Source organism: Mirounga leonina, unplaced genomic scaffold, assembly GCF_011800145.1.
Source record: "Mirounga leonina isolate KUSES-001 unplaced genomic scaffold, KU_Mleo_1.0 Mir_201, whole genome shotgun sequence".
Taxonomy (NCBI): domain Eukaryota; kingdom Metazoa; phylum Chordata; class Mammalia; order Carnivora; family Phocidae; genus Mirounga; species Mirounga leonina.
Window position 1 is genome coordinate 20522053 of NW_023270504.1, and position 25129 is coordinate 20547181.

Here is a 25129-nt window from a genome sequence, read left to right on the forward strand (position 1 = left end):
TCAAAGCCTTTAGGCAGTTTCCACAGCTAAGTATGAGAAAGTCCAGCCGATTACCCCTTCCTTCTCCATCCCTCACAAAAGAGCTAGTGAGGGCCTCCGAAGGGCAGCAAGTGAGGAAAAACATCAGGGTACAAATAAAAGTTCAGGGCAGAAATCCTGCTTCTCCTGCCCTTGGGAGAGCCTTCCCTGTACGCTATGCAAGACAGTAGTTCGGGGCACACAGACACACTCTGGCTCTGGCTTGAGAAGTCTCTGTTCCGCCTCCTTTCTAGTCCGAGTCCCTCTCCGTACTCCCAGAGAGGAAGTGGGGGCAGCATGAAGCCCCTCAGCACAGGTCTCCTCTCTGGCTGCCCCTCATTATCACCAGTCCCCCAAGGTCCCGGTAAAAGGCCCTCTTCTCAAAAGAGTTATCAGGGGAAAGTGTGGAAAGTTAGCCTGGAGGAGGGCAGAGTTGGCATTTTAAATGTGTAACGGTGGGGTCTTCAGGGTTATTTTTTGTAAGTGTGGTTGCATCCTGTCAGGATTGCTTTTGAAGTATAAAAGTGTATCATGAAATTATGGAGGGAATGTTGTAAAGGAAGCCGGGGTCAGGGAAGGTGTGTGAGCACTGCACATGAGTGATGAGAGGACGTGGGAAGCCAAGGCGTTAGGATAAGGAACAGAAGAGAAAGAAAGTAGAACAGTAGAAAAAGCATGGGTCTTAGGGCGCCTGGGTGGCTCAGTTGGTTAAACGACTGCCTTCGGCTCAGGTCATGATCCTGGAGTCCCTGGATCGAGTCCCACATCGGGCTCCCTGCTCGGCGGGGAGTCTGCTTCTCCCTCTGACCCTCCCCCCTCATGTGCTCTCTCTCTCGTTCTCTCTGTCTCAAATAAATAAATCAAATCTTTAAAAAAAAAAAAAAAAAGCATGGGTCTTAGATCTGGGTTTGAGTCCCAGCTCTACCATTTCACAGCTGGGTCACCCTGAATGGTTTAACTTTCAGGTCTTTGAAACTCAGTTTCTTTGGAAATGTAGATGTAGACAGGGCACGTAAAATGCTCATTCCACCCCTGGCACACGGTCCAACGTAAAAAGTGACAGCTGTGTTATCAGGACTACTATTACTACTATGTTAAGAGAGAATCTGGAGAAGTTGTGCTGGTAGATGGAGCGGGTGGATGGTGAAGAAAATCTGGGAGCCCCGTCACTAACCCGGACTCCCCTTACCAAGGTCCAGGACTAAAGGAAAATAAAGATAAGTCTGTATGAACCTAAGTGACACAGTCAATATTTAAAGCTGAGATGAGGTGACTAAAACAATGTCAAACTGGGTCATGTGCTCTGTAATTCCATGTATGCACCCCAACCGTCTGTGAACACAGTCCCTTTTTTGATTCAGAGTAGAGAACAGGCCTTACAGGTGGTGTGGAAGTAAATACTTACTGCCAAAATTCTCTACCCCGTGCCTGAAGAAAGAACGTGAGAATACGAACATACTAATGTGGGCGTATCTCAGTTGACGCCAGAGGGTGTGCTCTTAAGCACTACGCTGCATGACCTCACCGGACACGTGACGGCCACAGCATTACCCACACAGAAGGCTGAGGTGACAGCTCAACTTAATACACACATTCATCCAGCAGACACCGCCTGAGCACGTGGGGAGAAGCGCGGCAGATGGCTTCTGACCGGGGAAACCAGGAATGCTGCATGCCCAGGCTGTTGGCATGTACTGATGGGACTGTCAGATCCACCAGGCGGGGACAGGGAGCAGACTCCAGCAGGAGGGAAGACAGGAGACACGGAGAAGCAGGAGAGACCAGAGGGCAGTGTGAATATGGTCGACGTGGGAGACGACGACTGTGACTGCTCCGGGACGGAAAGGCAGGGGAGGCAGTGCTCACAGAGAGACTCCAGGTCTCGGCAAGGATGAAGAGGGAATGGCTGACGGGCCTTCGGGTTAGGGAGAGATCATTCCTGAAACAGTGCCACTAATACCATACTTCTACAGGTTTACATCACTTCCTCCTGGTCTTGCTGCATTTGAGATCAATGTCTTTTACTCCCTAAAATGATCTCTTCATTTACATAGCTCCCCGCAGTCCTGCAGAGCACCTTCCCATTCATGATCCCACTTACTCTAGGCTGCAGGGCGGCCGTCACCTTAACTCTCTGTGTGAGCAATTTCTTTTTTTTTTTTTTTATTTAAAGATTTTATTTATTTATTTGAGAGAGAGAGAATGAGGGAGAACACATTAGAGGGGATAGGGTCAGAGGGCAAAGCAGACTCCCTGCCGAGCAGGGAGCCCGATGCAGGACTCGATCCAGGGACTCCAGGATCATGACCTGAGCCGAAGGCAGTCGCTTAACCAACTGAGCCACCCAGGCGCCCTGTGTGAGCAATTTCTATTAGTGGTTTGATGTGACCTTAGACAAGTAGTAAGCTCTCTAGTCATGTGTAGCATGAACCGTGGAGTAATGCCAGGATGGCATCTAAAGGCTTACAATATTAAAATCTAGTTTGTCGGGGAGCCTGGGTGGCTCAGTCGGTTAAGCGTCCAACTCTTGATTTCAGCTTAGGTCATGATCTCAGGGTCATGCAACTGAGCCCCACGTTGGGCTCTGTGCTCAGCGGGGAGTCTGCTTCTCTCCCTCTGCCCCTAACCCTTGCTTGCGCTTGTGCTCTCAAAAATAAACAAATAAATCTTTAAAATATAGTTTGTCAACATGGGCAGAAAAAAGCTAACTGTTGCTTCAAGCTCTAAGAACACATCCTAGATAAATCCTTTGGGAATCCTTGAGACCTGAAAGAATTAGTGATATTTTAAAAATATGGATCTGCAAGTGTCCTCCCTACTAACAACAGAGATAGCAAATAAGTCTCCACTTCAGAACATCCAGATAAGTATGACAATAAGCAGATTGTTAATAAGGACAAGAATTTTGGGTACTGAAATTGTCATTGGTCAAAAAAATTTGATAAATTTTAGGTATAGACAGAGTTTTGAGGAATAGTCTCCTGGCTCACTCTGTACTAGCCAGGAGATCTTTATCTTACAAGTTCCTTTCTAGAACGGTCTTCCTGGTCCACCCTACCTATAATTTGCAAACCACTGACATTTTAAATCCCTTTTCTTGCCTTAGATTTCCATTCTTAGCACTTATCTTACATTTTTTTTGTTTTTTTTTTACTCTTTTACCTTTATTGTCTGTTTCCCCAGACACGTAAGGTTCTATGAGGAATTCTACTTTGTTCAGTGATATATCCTCAACACCTAAAACAGAGCCTGGCACAGAGCTGAATGAGTTCATAAGTGAAGCAGACATGTAAAGGCACATGCATACAAAGTTCTGAAAGGCATGTTCTTATCTCAGTGAGTCAAAATTCTGCACCCAGGAAGATAGAGCCCTAATAAGACTCATACATTATGGGGGGCGGGGGGGAATAGAGGTATTCCAAGTTGGGAAAAAAACATATGCTCAAGATAGACATATATAAAGTACAGAAAATAGAACGAAGCAGGCTAAAAACAAATACCACCAATCATCTCATCATTAACGGGCAACCACAACTAACTGTCATGTTTCCTTTGAATCTTTTTTTAAAAAGATATTTAACATAGTTGAAATCATACTGACTGTATAATGCTGTGTTCTGATTTTTCACTTAATGTGAAAAGCTTAAGTGTTTTCATAGTATCACCTGGTTTTCATTGACAGGACTTAGATCGAGTGAAATTTATCATAAAAATTTGCCCTTCTGAATCTCAAAGTTGGGTTACAGACACATTTTAGGAATGTAAGCTGAAAGATGACACAGATGTTCAAAGCGTAGCTCAAAATGTAATGCAGCCCTGGGCATGCATATAGACTACATTCCCAGCCTACTTTGGAGTTAGCTGCGGCCATGGGATTGAGTTCCAGCCACAGTGATGTGTGACACAGGTTTGGTCCACAGAATCTCCCATCTGTGCTATTCCATTCTCGTTCCTCTTCTGCCAACTGGGTGCTATCAGGATGTAGTCTTTGGTTGGGTATGGCAGAGCCACATGATGGGAGGAGCCTAAATCCCTGAACTCAAGGGAGGAGAGTCACCTGCTACCATCCAGAAACATCCACCCTGAACATGAGCAAGAACTAAACTTCTGTCGCATTTGAGACATTACACATTTCTTCATCTATTTATAGCTGCAGTCTAGCCTACCCTACCTAATATAACTCTCAAACCTTTATTTTCCCTAATAGAATAAAGGCACTATGATAAAGATAGTAAAATAATTGAAGAATATATTAAGTTTTTCATTTAACAAACATTTATTAAATGTCTACTATGTGCCAGGCATTGTTCCAAGCCCTGCAGCAACATTCAGGTTTGCTAAAATTGTTTTTCTTCACCGAAAGAGACACAGGACAGGGAAAAGTTTTCCCAGCCCTACTTCCAGTTCTATAGCCCATGTGCCCTTAATGCACTTACCCTCTAGCTTACAGATGGCAATTACGCTTGGATTCCAGAGGCAGCTAAAGGGGCCTCCACACTACCTACTCTGGCAGACTGGAAATGACCTATGGGCGGGAGAGGGAAGGGGCTCTAGTAGCTGGCTCATGCAGCTGGTACTAGAAAAGCTGGCAGCCCCAGCTGTCTAGGGGCATGTCGAGGGCAAGCAAACTAGGGTGGGGAAGAGGGCTGCTGTTCACACATGCTCATATGTCAGTATCCAGAATTAGCAGGGAGTTAAATCTTGGAGCAGTCAAATAACTGGGTTGTGCTCCTGCCTCGCCAAAAAATACAAGCCTACATTTCCAAAGGCAATTAATAAACTAGATTGGGCCCGCTTCCAGGATTTCAGCCTTTTGGCAGGACAGTGCTGGTGTAAAGGAAGTGTGGGGCCAAGCCCAAGGAAGTACTGTACGGTCTACCTTACAGCCAGACAAACCAGAATAAGCCCAATCCCCCATCTGCATTTCCTGCCTTCCAAGGGACCAGTTGTATCTCTTACCAAAAAGAAAGTTGCCCAAAGGACAAGAATGGGGGAGAACTATAATTATATTGTAAGGTCTCAACCTGAAATTTACAACAGAGTAACTTGTAAAATAGAAAGGGAACACAAAACTTTCTTTCAAATACCCTCACACGTAAGCAAAAAGAAGCCCAACATCTCAATGATCTTGTCAAAATTTGTGTTGTTTTTTTTTTTTAAAGATCTTTTAATTTATTTATTTGACAGAGAGAGACACAGTGAGAGAGGAGCACAGGCAGGGGGAGTGGAGGGGAGAGAGGCAGGCTTCCCGCCAAGCAGGGAGCCCGATGTGGGGCTCGATCCCAGGACCCTGGGACCATGACTTGAGCCGAAGGCAGACGCTTAACGACTGAGCCACCCAGGCGCCCCTCAAAATTTGTGTTTTAAGTTTTAAGTAAACACTCCCAACCCATTTCATAATTTGAGGTCAAGCAAACAGAAAACAGTGTGAGGGCATGTTTAAAAGCAGCAACAGGAATCTAACAAGGCTGAACTTTAAAGGAGATTCAGTTCAAGGTGGTAAAGGGTAACAGCCTCACAAGGCCAGTGATCCACATGAACCAGGCTTTTAATTGAAGGAGCTACAATGAAGGCTAATGCCACCTCAGACACTGATTCTCTGTGCAACACTGTAAGCGATTCATTTAACCTTGACCAATCTCTTCCCCAGCCCCGTGGGAGGAAGCATGGTACAGGAAGTCAGGCCAAATACTTGGAAAATGGCTCCACCTAGGTCTTAAAGATTCCAGTACTGTCAACAGAAAGAAATCCCTGCCCAGCTCTGTGTGCCGGCCCATGCCTGGTAGCTCACTCCTTCAAACATCAGTTGAGTGTCTACTGCATGAAAAAGGAATAACTAAAATAAAAATGAAAGGGGCGCCTGGGTGGCTCAGTTGTTAAGCATCTGCCTTTGGTTCGGGTCATGGTCCCAGGGTCCTGGGATTGAGGTCCACATTGGGCTCCCTGCTCAGTGGGAAGCCTGCTTCTCCCTCTCCCACTCCCCCTGCTTGTGTTCCCTCTCTCGCTGTGTCTCTATCAAATAAATAAAAAATCTTTAAAAAAATAAAATAAAAATGAAAGATTCCAAAGAAGTAGAATATAAGTAGTATGGTCATGTAGGAAAGAGGGCTGGCGATCTTCTATCATATCTTATCATTTTACCTAGAATAAAAATCTTGGGCAAATCCCAAAGAAACTCAAGGACCTTGTTTTCTTTATTTGTGCAATGAAAGGGCTGCATCAGAAAAAATTTAGGGTCTCTTTGTTTTTTGTTTGTTTTTTAATTTTATTATGTTATGTTAGTCATCATACAATACATCATTGGTTTTTGATGTGGTGATCCACGATCCATTGTTTTCATATAACACCCAGTGCTCCATGCAGTACGTGCCCTCCTTAATACCCATCACCGGGCTAACCAACCCCCCCTCCCCCCTCCCCTCTAAAACCCTGTTTGTTTCTCAGAGTCCATAGTCTCTCATGGTTCATTGCTCCCTCCAATTCCCTAGGGTCTCTTTGTAATCCCATGTAATCATGTGGCTTTCTCAGAACTAAAATTCTTTCTTACACCTGTTCATCTAAACTTCCATTCAATGCTTTATATTGGTTTATCCTAGAATAGCATGCTTATCAACACATCCAAGAATGAAAAACACAGATTACCAGAATCATACCATGAATTTAGTCTCAAGGCCTTTGAGCCAGCACACAATAACCATAATGAAATAAACCTAGTGGTTTTATCTTAGTTCACAAACTATTCCAAACTAGGAACATACTTACCCATTGACAGCAACTACAGTGAGGCAGAAACATGATCCAGGTCAGTGACAAGAGCTACTCCAAATGTCTCAACTATGTCTTCCTGAGACTGTGTATTTGCCACCTGCCCTTCTCTCCCAAATCTCCTGCCCCTGGGGAAGGCACCCTCATTAGGAGGATTTATGTTCCTTTCACTTTTCAGTTAACCCAAATTTCAATGGTTGATGTGACCTAAAACTAAAAGTGTCTGCCTGCCAACTTGAACCTTAACTAGAAATGAGTTATCACAGAAAAATCACCGAAATGACAAGAGTGATGTGTCTGCAGCCTAGAAGCCAAGGACTCATCATTCACTGCCATCCAGTTTCATGGTTCTCATGATTCATGTTCCCAGGCACTGGTTTGTTACTCACAAAGTAGAACAAACAATTAACCACAAAAATTTACACATATTACATATCCTTAGCATGGAAGAAATCATGCAGGGCTTGAGAGAAATCAAGAGTGGGCTAAAAAATTGTGTCTTGCCTCTCCTTAGTTCTTTATCATACTTGGGTTGTTTAGAGTACAGCTTAAAACAAGCCAATATTCAGGCTGCTACTGGTATCAAGAAACTACATATAGGCCAACTCATGGCATTAGGGTTATTGGGTTTTTCTCTTTAGTCATTAATTATATTAAAAACAACCGACAAGAGGGCGCCTGGGTGGCTCAGTTGGTTAAGCGACTGCCTTCGGCTCAGGTCATGATCCTGGAGTCCCGGGATCGAGTCCCGCATCGGGCTCCCGGCTCGGTGGGGAGCCTGCTTCTCCCTCTGACCCTCCCCCCTCTCATGTGCTCTCTCTCTCTCTCTCTCATTCTGTCTCAAATAAATAAATAAAATCTTTAAAAACAAAAACAAAACCCGACAAGAGCCAACACTGTAGTGTTTACCATATGGCACACAAAGTCCTAAGTACTTCCCAGAGAGTAACTCATTCAACCCTCACCAAAACCTTTCTGAGGTGGATACTATTCGTACTCTATTTAACAGAAGAAGAAATTGAGGCTCAGAAGGACTGAGTTACTTGTTCAAGGTCACACAGCTAGTTAGAGGCAGTGCCAGGATTTGAATCCAGGCAATGAGGTTCTGGAGTTTGCACGTAGAACCACTATGCAGAAGCACCCACAAATATAAGGTACATGCTATCCCCCCTTAGCTGAGCCCTCCGTGACTCCCAGTGCTCTCAGTGAATGACCTCCCCTCTTCTTCAGAGGGAATACACAGGCTCCTCGGTTTGGCTGGTCTATGCCGGTTACCCTCTTTTTATAAACTTGTCCAAATTCTCCCTGTTCTCTCAAAACAAATGCCCTAGGGTTCTAAATCCCACCTCTCTTGCTGCCTCAGGGACCCTGCTCCAAGACCCTTTCTATCCTTCATCTTCAATCTCTTCTTTTCTGTCTCTTCGCCATCAACCTGTGAACACGTTCAAGTATACCACCTGTAAAACAAAACAAAACACCAAACCCTCCTTTGATCTTCATCCACTTTTAATTCCATAACTTTGGCCACTACCTCACTCCATGACCCTGGATAACTTGCTTACCCTCTCTACTAGGCTTCAATTTCTGCATCTAAATAATGAGGGCACTGGACCAGAAGATCTCTAAGGTCCTGTGAACTCTAATGTTCTATGGTTCTTAATGCAGAGTAGAGTTTTTTGAACAAGTTTAGTTTCTTCACTGTTACCTAAAGCCTCAAAGTTAATTTTCTTCTAAGACTGCCAAGGTGTTCCTGTAGCCAGCAATGCTCCCCCTCCTTCATTCATTTCCCAAACTTTGATTTCCCTTTAAGAGCTGGCTTCAACCTCACCTTCCCCAGGATATCCTGATCTTTAACTCATAGCACCTCAGTTAGGGACCACAATGGAGCACTCTCCATCAATAGTGCCTTATCTTTCATGTTACTGTGCTGCATATCTCTGTTCCCTCACTTAAGACTAAGCTCTCAGCGAGCAGGCACTTTGTCGCATTTCTCTGTAACCCCTAAAAACCTTCACACTGAGTAGGTCTGCAACAGTTGCTCAGTGATGCTGGTCGGCTGACTGAGGGGTCCCCCAGGAGCCACCAAGGAAACTGGTGATCGGTGTGCATTAATTACAAGGCTCTCTGGGAGAGAGCCTCTATCTCCTACTCCTCTCTCAGACACATGAATTTGTAAAACACAGACTTTTTATTCAAGAGCATCATCCAAATTTAGGAACAGGAAAGCTTAGCTAACTCCCTGATCTTCTTTTATCTGAATCAGAACAGTTATAGCCATGTTTCCCTTTGATCCAAACTTAAAGTGACTGCAGGCCTGTAATTTTATGAGTCTCTAGTTGATCCAGGTTCTACACTTCCACTAATACATATTCTCCAAGGTTATTAAGTTCCTTACTTTTCAACACATACAGCATTATGTTACTTCCTCACACTTGCAACCAAATTTCCAGGAAACATCTGGAATAATATTAGAGAGTTGGTGTTATATCAAAACTACATCCTCTGCTTTATTCATTTGGAAGTGACTAATTTCAACCCTGAGGTTAGAAGTGAGCACAGATGGATGTGTATGTTTTAGGAGTTTGCTAGCACTTACCAACAGAGATGCCAAGTCACTAATGAAAACCCTAGAACAGTGCTCACCTCCTTCACCTTCAGAGAACTATCAAGGTACCGCATACCGTGGGTACTGTCCTTTCTCTGTTCTGTAACAACCCCAGGTAGCACTCAAAGTGAATCCCAAAGTTCCTCAAACAATTTTAAACTCAGTTTGTTTAAAATAAATGCTCCAAAACACTGGCTCTCAACCCTAGTCACATGTTAGAATCATCTAGAGCACTTCCATAAATACCAATGCCTAGCTTCCTCCCTTCTCCACTCACCACCCTTCAAAGATTTGTATCTAACTAATGTAGAGTGACACCTATACATCAGTTACTTCTTTTTTTTTTTTTTAAAGATTTTATTTATTTATTTGAGAGAGAGAATGAGAGAGAGAGCACATGAAAGGGGGGAGAGTCAGAGCGAGAAGCAGGCTCCCTGCCAAGCAGGGAGCCCGATGTGGGACTCGATCCCGGGACTCCAGGATCATGACCTGAGCCGAAGGCAGTCGCTTAACCAACTGAGCCACCCAGGTGCCCCTACATCAGTTACTTCTTAAAAGCACTTCAGCTATACTGATAAATGAAGGTATTATTATTTTAGGTATGACAACAGCATTATGGCTGTGTTTTGGAAAAGGCTCTCTTAGTGGAAAAACTGATGAAATTCAAATAAGGTCTCCGCTGAGTTACTTATGTGGTACTGATATTAATTTCCTAATTCTGATCATTGTACTAAGGTTCTGTAAAATGCTCACTTTAGAGGAAGCTATGTGAGGGGTATAGAGGAACTCTCTAAATTATTTTTGTGACTTTTCTCTAAGTCTAAAAGAGTCCTTTACTTTTAATGATATAGACTTAGGGGCGTCTGGGTGGCTCAGTCGGTTAAGCTTAAGCTTCCAACTCTTAATTTTGGCTTAGGTCATGATCTCAGGGTCCTGAGATTGAGCCCCGCATGGAGCCTGCTTAAGATTCTCTCCCTCTCCCTCTGCACCCCCATGCTGCTTGTACTCTCTCTTAAAAAAAAGATATATACTTAAATGCTTATGAATGAAATTATATGCCTGAGATTTACTGCAAAATAGATCAGTTGGAGAGGTGGCAGGGAGTGAGTCGGGGTATAAACGAAACAGGACCTTACACAAACTGATGCCTGTGGTGAGTAGCTGGGCAATGAGTACATGAAGATTCACAATATTTGTCTACTTCAGTGTGTGTGTGCATAAAATTTTCCATCCTAAATACTGGAGGTAGAAATTCCCAGGTGATTCTAACATATATTCAGGGCCAAGAAATACTGCTTGAGAGTCTTGGAAATGAGGTATAATGAGGAGCTCTATCTAGTACAACAAGCTACAAAATACCCACTCTTTGATGCTGAGCTACTAGTTTAATCTTTCTGTATTACAGTTTCCTAAACTACAAAACAACAGAAATGTACTAAAGACCTTTCAAAAAGAAGACGAGAAGCCTTACGAAATAGATTTACTGTTCTAAAATCTCCTAAGAGTTAACATCATAGTTAATTTCTAGCACAGTAATCAAAAATTGTAAGGTCTTGTGTCTACAAAAGCAATTCCCAAAGAATGTACTAAAAAACACTACTTCTGTAAGATGTTACCTAAGATAAGGGTTCTGGGATCAAAGAGGTTTGAAAAACACCAGTTTTGGGGCGACCGGGTGGCTCAGTTGGTTAAGTGACTCCCTTCGGCTCAGGTCATGACCCCGGGGTACTGTGATCTAACCCCGCATAGGGCTCCCTGCTCAGCAGAGAGCCTGTTTCTCCCTCTCCCACTCCCCCTGCTTGTGTTCCCTCTCTATCTCTCTGTCAAATAAATAATAAAATATTAAAAAAAATAAATAATAGATTTTCGATTTCCACACTCCTGAGGGCATCAGATGCTTAGACCAGAAGAAAACAAAGAAAAAGGTTAAATCTTCTGACATGGGATGGTAACTGTCCTTCAGTCTTGAAATTATTTTGGGATACCCAAATCATGTTGAACCAGGCCAGTCTCAACTGAGTTGAAAATCACATTTGCATGAATATATGAAAGGATGGATCTGAGTTGAGTTTGCGGGAAAAAATGTACATTAGAAAATTTTATTTAAAGAATTGGAACTTTGGTCGGAGGAGCAAGATGGTGGAGGAGTAGGAGACCCAAATTTCGTCTGGTCCCAGGAATTCAGCTAGATAGGCATCAAACCATTCTGAACACCTACAAACTCAACAGGAGATCAAAGAAAAGAATAGCAGCAACTCTCTGAACAGAAAAGCGACGACTTTCTGGAAGGTAGGACATGCGGAGAAGTGAATCTGAGGTGATATTCGAGGATAGAAAGCAGGGGAGGGGGCCTCTGTTGGCCACTTCTGGCAAGTGATAGAGCAGCGGGGCACAAAATCGGAACTTTTAGAAGCCTGCTCTGCTGAGGGACATCGCTCCAGTGGCTAAGCAGGGTGTGGAACCCTCGGTGGGGCAGTGTGGCCTCAGGACCCTCGGGGTCACAGAAAGACTGGGGGTGCCTGAGTGCAGCAGAGCTCCCAGGTATGGGAGCGGGGAAGCCGGCTGCAGAGACGGAGCCGAGGAGTGGGCTCTCAGCTCGGGGTCGCCATAAACCGTGATCCGCGGCACAGTTGGGCCACTGCTCCTCCAGCAGGGACCCAACAAGCGGCAGATCTGGGGAGACTCCCCTTCCTCCCCCAGGAGGAGCAGCATGGGAGCACACCGCAGGGGTCTGCTGGGTTTGGCAACTCCACACCGAGTCGGGTGCCAGAGATAGAAATGCTCGGTCACAGGCCAGGTGAGCACGGAGTGCAGCTGGAGACTGGGGAGACGGGAATGACTGACTGCTTTTCTCTGGGGGTGCACTGAGGAGCGGGGCCCCGAGTTCTCGGCTCCTCCGGGGCGGAGATTGGGAGGCCCCCGTTTTCACTCTCGTCCTCCAAAGCTGTAGGGAAAGCTTGCAGGGAACAAAAGCTCCCGAGAGCAAACCCAAGCAGATTACTTAGCCCGGACCCGGCAAGGGCGGGGCAATTCCACCTCCGGCAAAGACATTTGGGAACCACGGCAACAGGCCCCTCCCGCAGAAGATCAGCCAGAACAGCCAGCCAAGACCAAGTTTACCGATCAATGAGAACGGCAGAACTCCAGCACTAGGGGAATACTGCACATAAAATCCATGGCTTTTTTACCATGATTCTTTAGTCTTTCAAAGTTAATTTTTTTTTTTAAGATTTTATTTATTTATTTGAGAGAGAGAATGAGAGAGAGAGAGAGCACATGATGGGGGGAGGGTCAGAGGGAGAAGCAGACTCCCTGCTGAGCAGGGAGCCCGAGGCAGGACTCGATCCTGGGACTCCAGGATCATGACCTGAGCCGAAGGCAGTCGCTTAACCAACTGAGCCACCCAGGCACCCCTCAAAGTTAATTTTTAAATTTTTAAAAAAAATTTTTCTTTTTCCCTTTTTCAACCAACATCTTATCAGTCCCTTTTTTAAAACATCTTTTTTATTTTTCATTTTTAGAGTCATATTCTATCCCTTCATAGTAGTTAACCTTATTTTTGGTGTATATATATATAAGTTGTTCTCTCTTTAAAATTTTGGGATACAGTTTCTTATAACAAACCAAAACACACCCTAAATCTCTAGTGTATGCCTTTGTTCTAGTCTCCTGCCTGATCACATTCTCTCCCCCCCTTTTTTTTTAAATCCTTTTTTTCCCCAACCAATTTCTTATCAATTCCTTTTATAAAATCTTTTATAATTTTCATCTTTACAATCATATTCCATCCCTTCATCGTATTTACCCTTATTTTTGTACATATATAAGCTTTTCTTTCTTTAAAATTTTGGGAGGCACTCTCTTCTAACAGACCAAATACGCCCACAATCTAGTGTGTGGCACTGATCTATGCACCAGCCTGATCATATTTGATCATATTCTGTTTTTTGTTTGTCTGTTTTATCTTTTTCTTTTTTCTTTCTTTCCCTTTCTTTTCCCCTGGTTTCAGGTCTCTTCTGATTTGTTTAGTGTATATTTTTCTGGGGTCGTTTTTACCCTGTTAGCATTTTGTTCTCTCATTCATCTATTCTCCTCTGGACAAAATGACAAGACAGAAAAAATTACCTCAAAAAAAAGAACAAGAGGCAGTACTGACTGCCAGGGATCTAATCAATACAGACATTAGTACGATATTGGAACTAGAGCTCAGAATGATGATTTTAAAGATACTAGCTGGGCTTGAAAAAAAGCATGGAAGATATTAGAGAAACCCTTTCTGGAGAAATAAAAGAACTAAAATCTAACCAATCTGAAATCAAAAAGGCTATTAATGAGGTGCAATAAAAAATGGAGACTCTAACTGCTAGGATAAATGAGGCAAAAGAGAGAATGAGGGATATAGAAGACCAAATGATGAAAAATAAAGAAGCTGAGAAAAAGAGAGATAAACAACTATTGGATCACTAGGGCAGAATTCGAGAGATAAGTGATACCATAAGACGAAACAATGTTAGAATAATTGGGATCTCAGAAGAAGAAAGAGAGAGGAGCAGAAGGTATATTGGAACAACTTATAGCAGAGAGCTTCCCTAATTTGGGGAAGGAAACAGTCATCAAAATCCAGGAGGCACACAGAACCCCCCTCAAAATCAGTAAAAATAGGTCAACACCCCGACATCTAATAGTAAAACTTACCAGTCTCAGAGACAAACAGGAAATCCTGAAAGCAGCTCGGGAGAAGAGATCTGTAACCTACAATGGTAGAAACATTAGATTGGCAACAGATCTAGCCACAGAGACCTGGCAGGCCAGAAAGGACTGGCAGGATATATTCAGAGCACTAAATGAGAAAAATAGGCAGCCAAGAATACTATATCCAGCTAGGCTGTCACTGAAAATAGGAGAGATAAAAAGCTTCCAGGACAAACAAAAACTAAAGGGATTTGCAAACATGAAACCAGCCCTACAAGAAATATTGAAAGGGGTCCTCTAAGCAAAGAGAGAGCCTAAAAGCAACATAGACCAGAAAGGAACACGGACAATACACAGTAACAGTCACCTTACAGGCAATACAATGGCACTAAATTCATATCTTTCAACAGTTACTCTGAATGTAAATGGGCTAAATGCCCCAATCATAAGACACAGGGTATCAGATTGGATAAAAAAAAACAAGACCCATCGATATGCTGTCTGCAAGAGACTCATTTTAGACACAAAGACACCCCCAGATTGAAAGTGAGGGGGTGGAAAACCATTTACCATGCCAATGGACACCAAAAGAAAGCTGGGGTGGCAATCCTTATATCAGACAAATTAGATTTTAAACCAAAGACTATAATAAGAGATGAGGAAGGACACAATATCATAAAGAGTTTATCCGACAAGAAGATCTAACAATTGTAAATATCTATGCCCCTAACATGGGAGCAGCCAATTATATAAGCCAATTAATAACAAAAGCAAAGAAACACATTGATAACAGTACAATAATAGTAGGGGACTTTAACACCCCCCTCACTGAAATGGACAGATCATCTAAGCAAAAGATCAACAAGGAAATAAAGACTTTAAATGACACACTGGACCAAATGGACTTCACAGATATATTCAGAACATTCCATCCCAAAGCAACAGAATACACATTCTTCTCTAGTGCCCATGGAACATTCTCCAGAATAGATCACATCCTAGGTCACAAATCAGGTCTCAACTGGTACCAAAAGATTGGGATCATTCCCTGCATATTTTCAGACCACAATGCTTTGAAACTAGAACTCATCACAAGAGGAAAGTCGGAAAGAACTCAAATACATGGAGGCTAAAGAGCATCCTACTAAAGAATGAATGGGTCAACCAGGAAATTAAAGAAGAATTAAAAAAATTCATGGAAACAAATGAAAACACAACTGTTCAAAATCTTTGGGATGCAGAAAAGGCAGTCCTAAGAGAAAGTATATAGCAATACAAGCCTTTCTCAAGAAACAAGAAAGGTCTCCAAATCACAACCTAACCCTACACCTAAAGGAGCTGGAGAAAGAAGAGCAAATAAAGCCTAAACCCAGCAGGAGAAGAGAAATAATAAAAATCAATGAAATAGAAACCAAAAGAACAGTAGAACAGATCAACGAAACTAGGAGCTGGTTCTTTGAAAGAATTAACAAGATTGATAAACCCCTGGCCAGACTTATCAAAAGAGAAAAGACAAATCAACAAACTCATGAATGAAAGAGGAGAGATCACAACCAACACCAAAGAAATACAATTATAAGAACATATTATGAGCAACTATATGCCAGCAAATTAGATACTCTGGAAGAAATGGATGCATTCCGAGAGATGTATTAACTACCAAAACTGAACCAGGAAGAAATAGAAAACCTGAACAGACCTATAACCACTAAGGAAATTGAAGCAGTCATCAAAAATCTCCCAACAAACAAAAACCCAGGGCCGGATGGCTTCCCAGGGGAATTCTACCAAACATTTAAAGAAAAATTAACACCTATTCTTCTGAAACTGTTCCAAAAAATAGAAATGGAAGGAAAACTTCCAAACTTGTTTTATGACCACCATTACCTTGATCCCAAAACCAGGCAAAGACCCCATCAAAAAGGAGAATTACAGACCAATATCCTTGATGAACATAGAGGCAAAAATTCTCACCAGAATACTAGCCAATAGGATCCAATAGTACATTAAAAGGATTATTCACCACGACCAAGTGGGATTTATCCCTGGGCTGCAAGGTTGGTTCAACATCCGCAAATCAATCAATGTGATACAATACATTAATAAAAGAGAGAACAAGAACCATAGGATCCTCTCAATAGATGCAGAAAATGCATTTGACAAAGTACAGCATCCTTTCTTAATCAAAACTCTTCAGAGTATAGGGATAGAGGGTACATACCTCAATATCGTAAAAGCCATCCATGAAAAACCCACAGCGAATATCATTCTCAATGGGGAAAACCAGAGAACTTTCCCCCTAAGGTCAGGAACATGGCAGGGATGTCCACTACCACCACGGCTATTCAACATAGTATTAGAAGTCCTAGCCACAGCAATCAGACAACAAAAAAATAAAAGGCATCCGAATCGGCAAAGAAGTCGTCAAACTCTCACTCTTTGCAGACGATATGATACTTTATGTGGGAAACCCAAAGACTCCACCCCAAAACTGCTAGAACTCATACAGGAATTCAGTAAAGTGGCAGGATATAAAATCAATGCACAGAAATCAGTGGCATTCCTATACACCAACAACAAGACAGAAGAAAGAGAAATTAAGGAGTCGATCCCATTTACAACTGCACCCAAAACCATAAGATACCTAGGAATAAATCTAACCAAAGAGGCAAAGAATCTGTACTCAGAAAATTATAGAATACTCATGAATGAAACTGAGGAAGACACAAAGAAATGGAAAAACGTTCCATGCTCATGGATTGGAAGAACAAATATTGTGAAGATGTCAATGCTACCTAGAACAATCTACATATTTAATACAATCCCTGTCAAAATACCATCAACTTTTTCCAAAGAAATGGAACAAATAATCCTAAAATTTGTATGGAACCAGATAAGACCCTGAATAGCCAGAGGAATGCTGAAAAAGAAAAGCAAAGCTGGTGGCATCACAATTCCGGACTTCAAGCTCTATTACAAAGCTGTCATCATGAAGACAGTATGGTGCTGGCACAAAAACAGACACATAGATCAATGAAACAGAATAAAGAGCCCAGAAATGGACCCTCAACTCTATGGTCAACTAATCTTCAACAAAGCAGGAAAGAATGTCCAATGGCAAAAAGACTGTCTCTTCAACAAATGGTGTTGGGAAAATTGGACAGCCACAGGCAGAAGAATGAAACTGGACCATTTCCTTACACCACACACAAAAATAGATTCAAAATGGTTGAAAGACCTAAATGTGAGACAGGAGTCCATCAAAATCCTAAAGGAGAACACAGGCAGCAACCTCTTCGACCTCAGCCGCAGCAACTTCTTCCTAGAAACATCCCCAAAGGCAAGGGAAGCAAGGGCAAAATTTAACTACTGGGACTTCATCAAGATAAAAAGCTTTTGCACAGCAAAAGAAAACAGTCAACAAAACCAAAAGACAACCGACAGAATGGGAGAAGATATTTGCAAATGATGTATCAGGATAAAGGGCTAGTATCCAAAATCGATAAAGAACTTATCAAACTCAACACCCAAAGAACAAATGATCCAATCAAGAAATGGGCAGAAGACACGAACAGACATTTTTCCAAAGACATCCAAATGGCCAATAGACACATGAAAAAGTGCTCAACATTGCTTGACATCAGGGAAATCCAAATCAAAACCTGAATGAGATACCACCGCACATCAGTCAGAATGGCTAAAATTAACAAGTCAGGAAAATGACAGATGTTGGCGGGGATGCAGAAAAAGGGGAACCCTCCTACACTGTTGGTGGGAATGCAAGCTGGTGCAGCCACTCTGGAAAACAGTGTGGAGGTTCCTCAAAAAGTTGAAAATAGAGCTACCCTATGACCCAGCAATTGCACTACTGGGTATTTACCCCAAAGATACAAATGCAGTGATCCGAAGGGGTACGTGCACCCCGATGTTTAAAGCAGCAATGTCCACAATAGCCAAACTATGGAAAGAGCCAAGATGTCCATCGAGAGATGAATGGATAAAGAAGATGTGGTGTGTGTGTGTGTGTGTATACACACACACACACACTGGAATATTATGCAGCCATCAAAAGGAATGAAATCTTGCCATTTGCCATGACGCGGATGGAACTGGAGGGTATTATGCTGAGCGAAATAAGTCAATCAGAGAAAGACATGTATCATATGATCTCACTGATATGAGGAATTCTTAATCTCAGGAAACAAACTGAGGGTTGCTGTAGTGGTGGGGGGCAGGGGAATGGGGTGGCTGGGTGATAGACATTGGGGAGGGTATGTGCTATGGTGAGCTGTGTGAATTGTGTAAGACTGTTGAATCACAGACCTGTACCTCTGAAACAAATACATTATATGTTAAAAAAAAAAAAAAGAAGAAGATAGCAGGAAGGGAAAAATGAAGGGGGGAGGATTCGGATGGGGAGATGAGCCATGAGAGACTATGGACTCTAAGAAACAAACTGAGGGTGGTAGAGGGAAGGGGGGTGGGAGGATGGGTTAGCTGGTGATGGGTACTAAAGAGGGCACGTACTGAATGGAGCACTGGGTGTTATACACAAACAGTGACTCATGGAACACATCAAAAACTAATGATGTAATGTATGGTGATTAACATAATAAAATAAAATTTTTTTTAAAAATTAATAATAATAAAAAAGAAAAACACCAGTTTCATTTCCTGTAAGATTCCTAAGAACTTTTAAAAAGATAATATGCATTGTGACTTTCCAAGGGTTGTGATGGAATATGCAAAAAGTTTGACCTTCTTCACGTGGGACTAATTTTGTAGAATTTATTTTGCAAAACAGTGCTCTAGACCAGTGGTTCCCAAATCTCAGGTAATGGAGAATGGATTCAATATCGTTTGATAAGCTTATTAAAATAATGATTTACAGACCACATCCTAAACCTACCGGCAGGAGAGGAAAACTAAGTATTAAAACAAACACAATCACATCTGGGATTTAAATTTCTATAGATCATAATATAGTAAAATATGTTTATAATATTTGAAAGGCCACAACAATGCCAACCAATATGAAAATATAAAATGACAATTTGGAACGCTCTTCCAAATAAAAGTATTTAAGCCATGAGAGAAACATATATGTATATATTTTATGAAAGGTAAGTAGTAAAATATTAGAGGTGTTGGCAAATTTAAATTTATCAATATACCTAGAGACAACTTTGTAATCTCAAGGATTTACAACATCTATTTGCAGTGATTCTCAACCCTTTACTTGTGTGCTTCCTCATATCCATCTTCTTCTTGTGCCTGAGTCAACGACCAGGACTATTTTGTTAAACAACTCCAGGAGTTGCCATTAACATGAGTGGTTTCTCCAAGATTGAGCTCCTGACCTTTTCTTTATATGAAACTACTTCAAGGTGTCAGGAATCTTAATCCCTTCTTTACTGAAAACTTTAGAAAATGTATGTACTATACTATGCAGGAGCCCAGTCAATGATATATTTCAGTGTTTAACTGAAGTACCTTATTATTCTTAATAATTACTAAACATCTGTAGAACACACTTCAGTTTTCTAAGTACTTTCACAGGAATTACCTTGTTCCTTCCCTCACAAAAACCTTGTGGATAGAATAAGCATAATTATTTCCATTCAACCAATAAAAATCACTGCGCTTTTCATGTGCTCATACTGTGAAAAAATAATTGTAAGTGATATCAAGGCTCCTGCTCTCAAACAACTGATACCCTACTGGAAAACAAAATATAAATTTCATGTAGGAAACAGCTAAAGTCAATTCAAAGATTTGAATCAGCTAGAGCAGATCAGTATGGCAGGACTTCACATACTAATAGTAGCTAACACTTACTGAGCAATTTTAATCTTCATTAAACCCTTGGGATAGGTTACTACTCTTTTTTCAGATCAGAAAACTGAGACCAGGAGAAGTTCAGTAACTTATCCAAGCAAAGAAGTGGTGAACCAGGTTTCAAATTCCAGCTCCATGGACTACTCCTTTTCATCATTACATTTTACTGCTAGGAAAGACAATCTATCTAAAGCAATGGGGACAAATGTCAAGACTAAATCAGAAAATGACTATTCCCCATAAAGCCTGGATCACTGGCTCTACTTCCCAGTAAAAAAGGACTTGGGAGTCGGAGGAAATCACAATAATGAGCCGGTGATTTTATTTTCCCACAGTACATTACCTCTTTGATTCGTTTAACCAAAGCATTCTGATCAAAGGCAACGGCCTCTGCGCACTGATGAAGATGATCCTGATATCGAAGGCAGAGCTGTAACACCTGCTGAGAATCCAATTTCTCCAATTTGGTATTTGTTGGGGAAGTCTGGCCACTCAATAGCCCTTCAAACAGGAAAAAAAAAAAAAAAGAAATGAAATGGAAGTTACTATTAACAAACTTGTTTTATAAGTAACTTAATAAGTTCAGTAAAGACGGGGTAGGAGACTAAAATTTAATCTTCCATCTTTTGTTATATGCTAATGACAATCATAGCAACCATCATTTATGGAGCATCTATTATACACCAAGTACTCAGCAAAATGTCTCATATGCATTATTTTCATACTCATAATTGCACTAGAAAGTAAGGTATTATTAGTCCCATTTCATAGGTAAGAAACTTAAGACACAGAGAGATTAAGTAACTTTCCTAAAGTCACATAGTGACTAGTAAGTGGTTTCTCTAGAATACAGCTCCTGACCATAAGACACTATTTCAAGGTATCAAGAATATAAATCCCTTCTTGAATGAAACCTTTGGAAAATGTATTTATTTAATTTCTTTTAATAATTACAATAATTGTCTGACTTTAAAACAAAGGTTGCAGCCAGGGACAAAGAAGGGCATTACATAATGATAAAGGGATCAATCTAATAACAGGATATAGCAATTATAATATTGATGCACCCAACACTGGAGCACCTAAATACATGAAGCAAATACTAAGAGACATAAAGGAAGAAAATGAAGACTAGGGAACTTTAACATCACAGTTACATCAATGGATAAATCATTCAGACAGAAAATCAATAAAGAAACAATGGCTTTGAACAACACATTACATCAGATGGCCCTAACAGATACACCCAGAACATTCCATCCAAAGATGGCTGAATACCCATTTTTTTCCTTCAAAGATTTATTTATTTACTTACTTATTTGACAGCAAGCGAGCAAGAGAGCACAAGCAAGAGGGAGGGGCAGAGGGAGAGGGACAAGCAGACTCCCCGCTGAGGAGGGAGCCCGATGTGGGGCTCAATCCCAGGACCCTGGGATCATGACCTGAGCCAAAGGCAGATGCTTAACTGACTAGGCCACTCAGGTGCCGCAGAATATACATTCTTTTTAAGGGTATATGAAACATCCTCCAGGAAGATGATACATTAGGCCGCAAAACAAGTCTTAATAAATTTAGGAAGACTGAAATCAGATCAAGCATCTTTTCTGACCACAATGGTATGAAACTAGAAATCAATTACATGGAAAGAACTGGAGGGATGCCTGGGTGGCTTAGGCCCTTAAGTGATCCTGGGATCAAGTCCCAGATCAGGCTCCTTGCTCTGCGAGGAGTCTGCTTCTCCCTCTGCCTGCTGTTTCCCCTGCTGTGTGCTCAGTCTCTGACAAATAAGATCTTTTTTTAAAAGATTTTTTTTAAATCTTTTTTTAAAAAATATTTTATTTATTTGAGAGAGAGAGTGCGCACAATTTGGGGGGTAGGGGCAGAGGGAGAAGGAGAAGCAGGCTCCCTGCTGAGCAGGGAGCCCAACTCGGGGCTCAGATCCCAGGATCCTGGGATCATGACCCAAGCTGAAGGCAGCTGCTTAACTGACTGAGCCACCCAGGCATCCCAATAAATAAAATCTTTAAAAAAAAAAGAACTGGAAAAAATACAAACACATGGAGGCTAAACAACATGCCACTAAACAACCAATGAGTCAATAAATAAATAAAATAGGAAATAAAAAAATACATGGAGACAAATGAAATGAAATGGTCCAAAATCTTTGGGACACAGCAAAAGCAGTTCTAAGAGGGAAGTTTATAGTGATATAGGCCTACTTCAAAAAATAAGAAAAATCTCAAATAAATAATCTAACCTGACACCTAAGGAGCTAAAAAAAAAAAGAACGACAAAGCCCAAAGTTAGTAAAAGGAAGCAAATAATAAAGATGAGAGTGGAAATAAATGAAACAGAGACTAAAAAAACAAGAGAAAAGATCAATGAAACCAAGACCTGGTTCTTTGAAAAGATAAACAAAATCGATAAACCTCTGGCCAGACTGACCAAGAAAAAAAAAGAGAGAAGACTCAAAATCAGAAATGGAGGAGAAGGGGCACCCGGGTGGCTCAGTTGGTTAAGCCTCTGCCTTCGGCTCAGGTCATGATCCATCGGGCTCCCTGCTCAGCGGGGAGACTGCTTCTCCTTCTCCCGTTCCCTCAGCTTCTGCTCTCTCTGTGTCAAATAAATAAATAAAATCTTAAGAAAAAAAAAAAAAAAGAAATGGAGGAGAAGAAATAATAACTGACAACACAGAATACAAAGGATTATAAGAGACTACTATATAGACTACTATATAGACTACTACTATACCAAAAAGCTCTTAGAACTAATAAATGAGGGGCACCTGGGTGGCTCAGTTAAGTGTCTGCCTTTGGTTCAGGTCATGATCCCAGGGTCCTGGGATCGAGCCCCACATCAGGCTTCCCTGCTCAGCAGGGAGCCTGCCTTCTCCCTTTCCCTTTGCCCCTTCTCCCTGTTCGTGCTCTCTCTCTCAAACAAATAAATAAAATCTTAAAAAAAAGAATAAATGAATCCAATAAAGCTGCAGGATATAAAAATTAATATACAGAAAAACCTGCTGTACTTCTATACACTACAAATGAAATAACAGGAAGAGAAATTTTAAAACTCCCATTTAAAATTGCACCCAAGGGGCTCCTGGGTGGCTCAGTTAGTTAAGTGTCTGCCTTCAGCTCAGCTTATGTACCAGGGTCCTGGGATCGAGCCCCATATCAGGCTCCCAGCTCAGCAAGGGAGATTGCTTCTCCCTCTCTTTCTGCCCCTCTCCCTGCTTGTGCTCTCTCTCTCTCAAATAAATAAAATCTTAAAAAAAAATTAATTTACATCCCAAAGAATAAAATACCTAGGAATAATTTTTTTTAAAAGATTTTTATTTATTTGAGAGAGAGAGAATGAGAGAGAGCACATGAGAGGGGGGAGGGTCAGAGGGAGAAGCAGACTCCCTGCCGAGCAGGGAGCCCGATGTGGGACTTGATCCAGGGACTCCAGGATCATGACCTGAACCGAAGGCAGTCGCTTAACCAACTGAGCCACCCAGGCGCCCCCCTAGGAATAATTTTAAACAAGGAGGTGAAAGACCTAAACTCTGAAAACTATAAGACACTGATGAAATAAACTGAAGATGACACTAATGGAAGGATATACCATGTGCATGGACTGGAAAAATCAGTATTGTTAAAATGTCCATACTTCCCAAAGCAATCCAGAGATTCAGTGCAATCCCTATCAAAATACCATAGCATTTTTCATGAAACTAGAATAATCCTAAAATTACACAGGAACCACAAAAGACCTGGAATAGCCAAAGCAATCTTGAAAAAGAAGAACAAATCATAACCCCACACTTAAAGATATACTACAAAGCTACAGTAATCAAAATGGTATGGTACTGGCACAAAAACAGATCAGTGGAACAGGACAGATAGCCCAGAAATAAACCCACACTTATATGGTCAATTAATCTACAACAAAGGAGCCAAGAATATACAATGGGGAAAAGACAGTCTTTTCAATAAATGGTGCTGGGAAAACTGGACAGCCACATGCAAAAGAATGAAGCTGGACCGCTGTCTTAACACCATATACAAAAGTAAACTCAAAATGAATTAAAGACCTAAATGTGCAACCTGAAACCATAAAAGAAAACACAGTCATCTCTTTGGACATCAGCCTTACAACATACTTATGGATATTTCTCCTTGGGCAAGGGAAACAAAAGCAAAAATAAACTATTGAGACTATATGAAAATAAAAAGTTTTGCACAACAAAAAACAAAAACCATCAACAAAACAAAAAGGCAACCGAGTGAATGGGAGAAGATATTTGCCAATGATATATCTGAGAAGGGGCTAATATCTAAAATACATAAAGAACTTAGACACCACCAAAAAAACCCAATCAATCTGATTTAAAAATGGGCAGAGGACCTGAACATTTTTCCAAAGACATACAGATGGCTCATGGACACATGAAAAAGATGCTCAACATCATTAATCATCAGGGAAATGCAAATCAAAATCACAATGAGATAATCACCTTGCACCAGTCAGAATGACTAGTATTAAAAAGATAAGAAACATCAAGTGCTGGCAAGGATGCGGAGAAAAGCGAACTCTCAGACGTTGTGGAATGTAAATAGGTGCAATCACTGTGTAAAACAGTTTGGAGGTTCCTCAAAAAATTAAAAACAGAATTACCATATGATCCAGTAATTCCACTACTGGGTATTTACCTAAAGAAAACAACATTAATTTGAAAAGGTATATGCACCCTTATATTTATTGCGGCATCATTTATAATAGCCAAATACTGGAAGCAGCCTAAATGTCCATTAATAGATGAATGGGTAAAGAAGATGTATAGATCTAGAACACACACACACAGGAATATTAGTCATAAAAAAATGAAATCTTGCCATTTGTGACAACATAGATGGACACTTAGGGTATAATGCTAAATGAAGTAATTCAGACAGAGGAAGACAACATATGATTTCACTTACATGTGGAATCTAAAAAACAAAACAGACTCTTAAATACAGAGAACAAACTGGTGGTTGCCAGAGGGGAGAGAGGTAGGGGGATGGGTGAAATAGGTGAAGGGGATTGAGAAGTACATATTTCCAGTTATAAAATAAATAAGTAATAGAGATCAAAAGTAGAGAGTAGGGAATATAGTCAATAATCTTGTAATAATGCTGTATGGTGGCAAATGGGGACTACACATCTCGTGGTGAGCTTTGAGAAATG

General features: G+C 41.3%; 1 protein-coding gene across 3 annotated transcripts in view; it reads right to left on the bottom strand.

Moving 5' to 3' along the window:
- The window catches only part of BORCS5 (BLOC-1 related complex subunit 5), a 103837-nt gene that overhangs the window by 12458 nt on the left and 66250 nt on the right, over positions 1-25129 (bottom strand). For 2 of the 3 annotated variants that reach the window (XM_035028201.1, XM_035028200.1), the window contains exon 3: positions 20262-20419. In XM_035028201.1, the coding sequence (XP_034884092.1) occupies positions 20262-20419 (158 nt within the window). Of the gene's footprint in view, positions 1-14083; positions 14141-20261; positions 20420-25129 lie in introns of all 3 variants that reach the window. The other variant, XM_035028199.1, reaches the window with a different exon arrangement.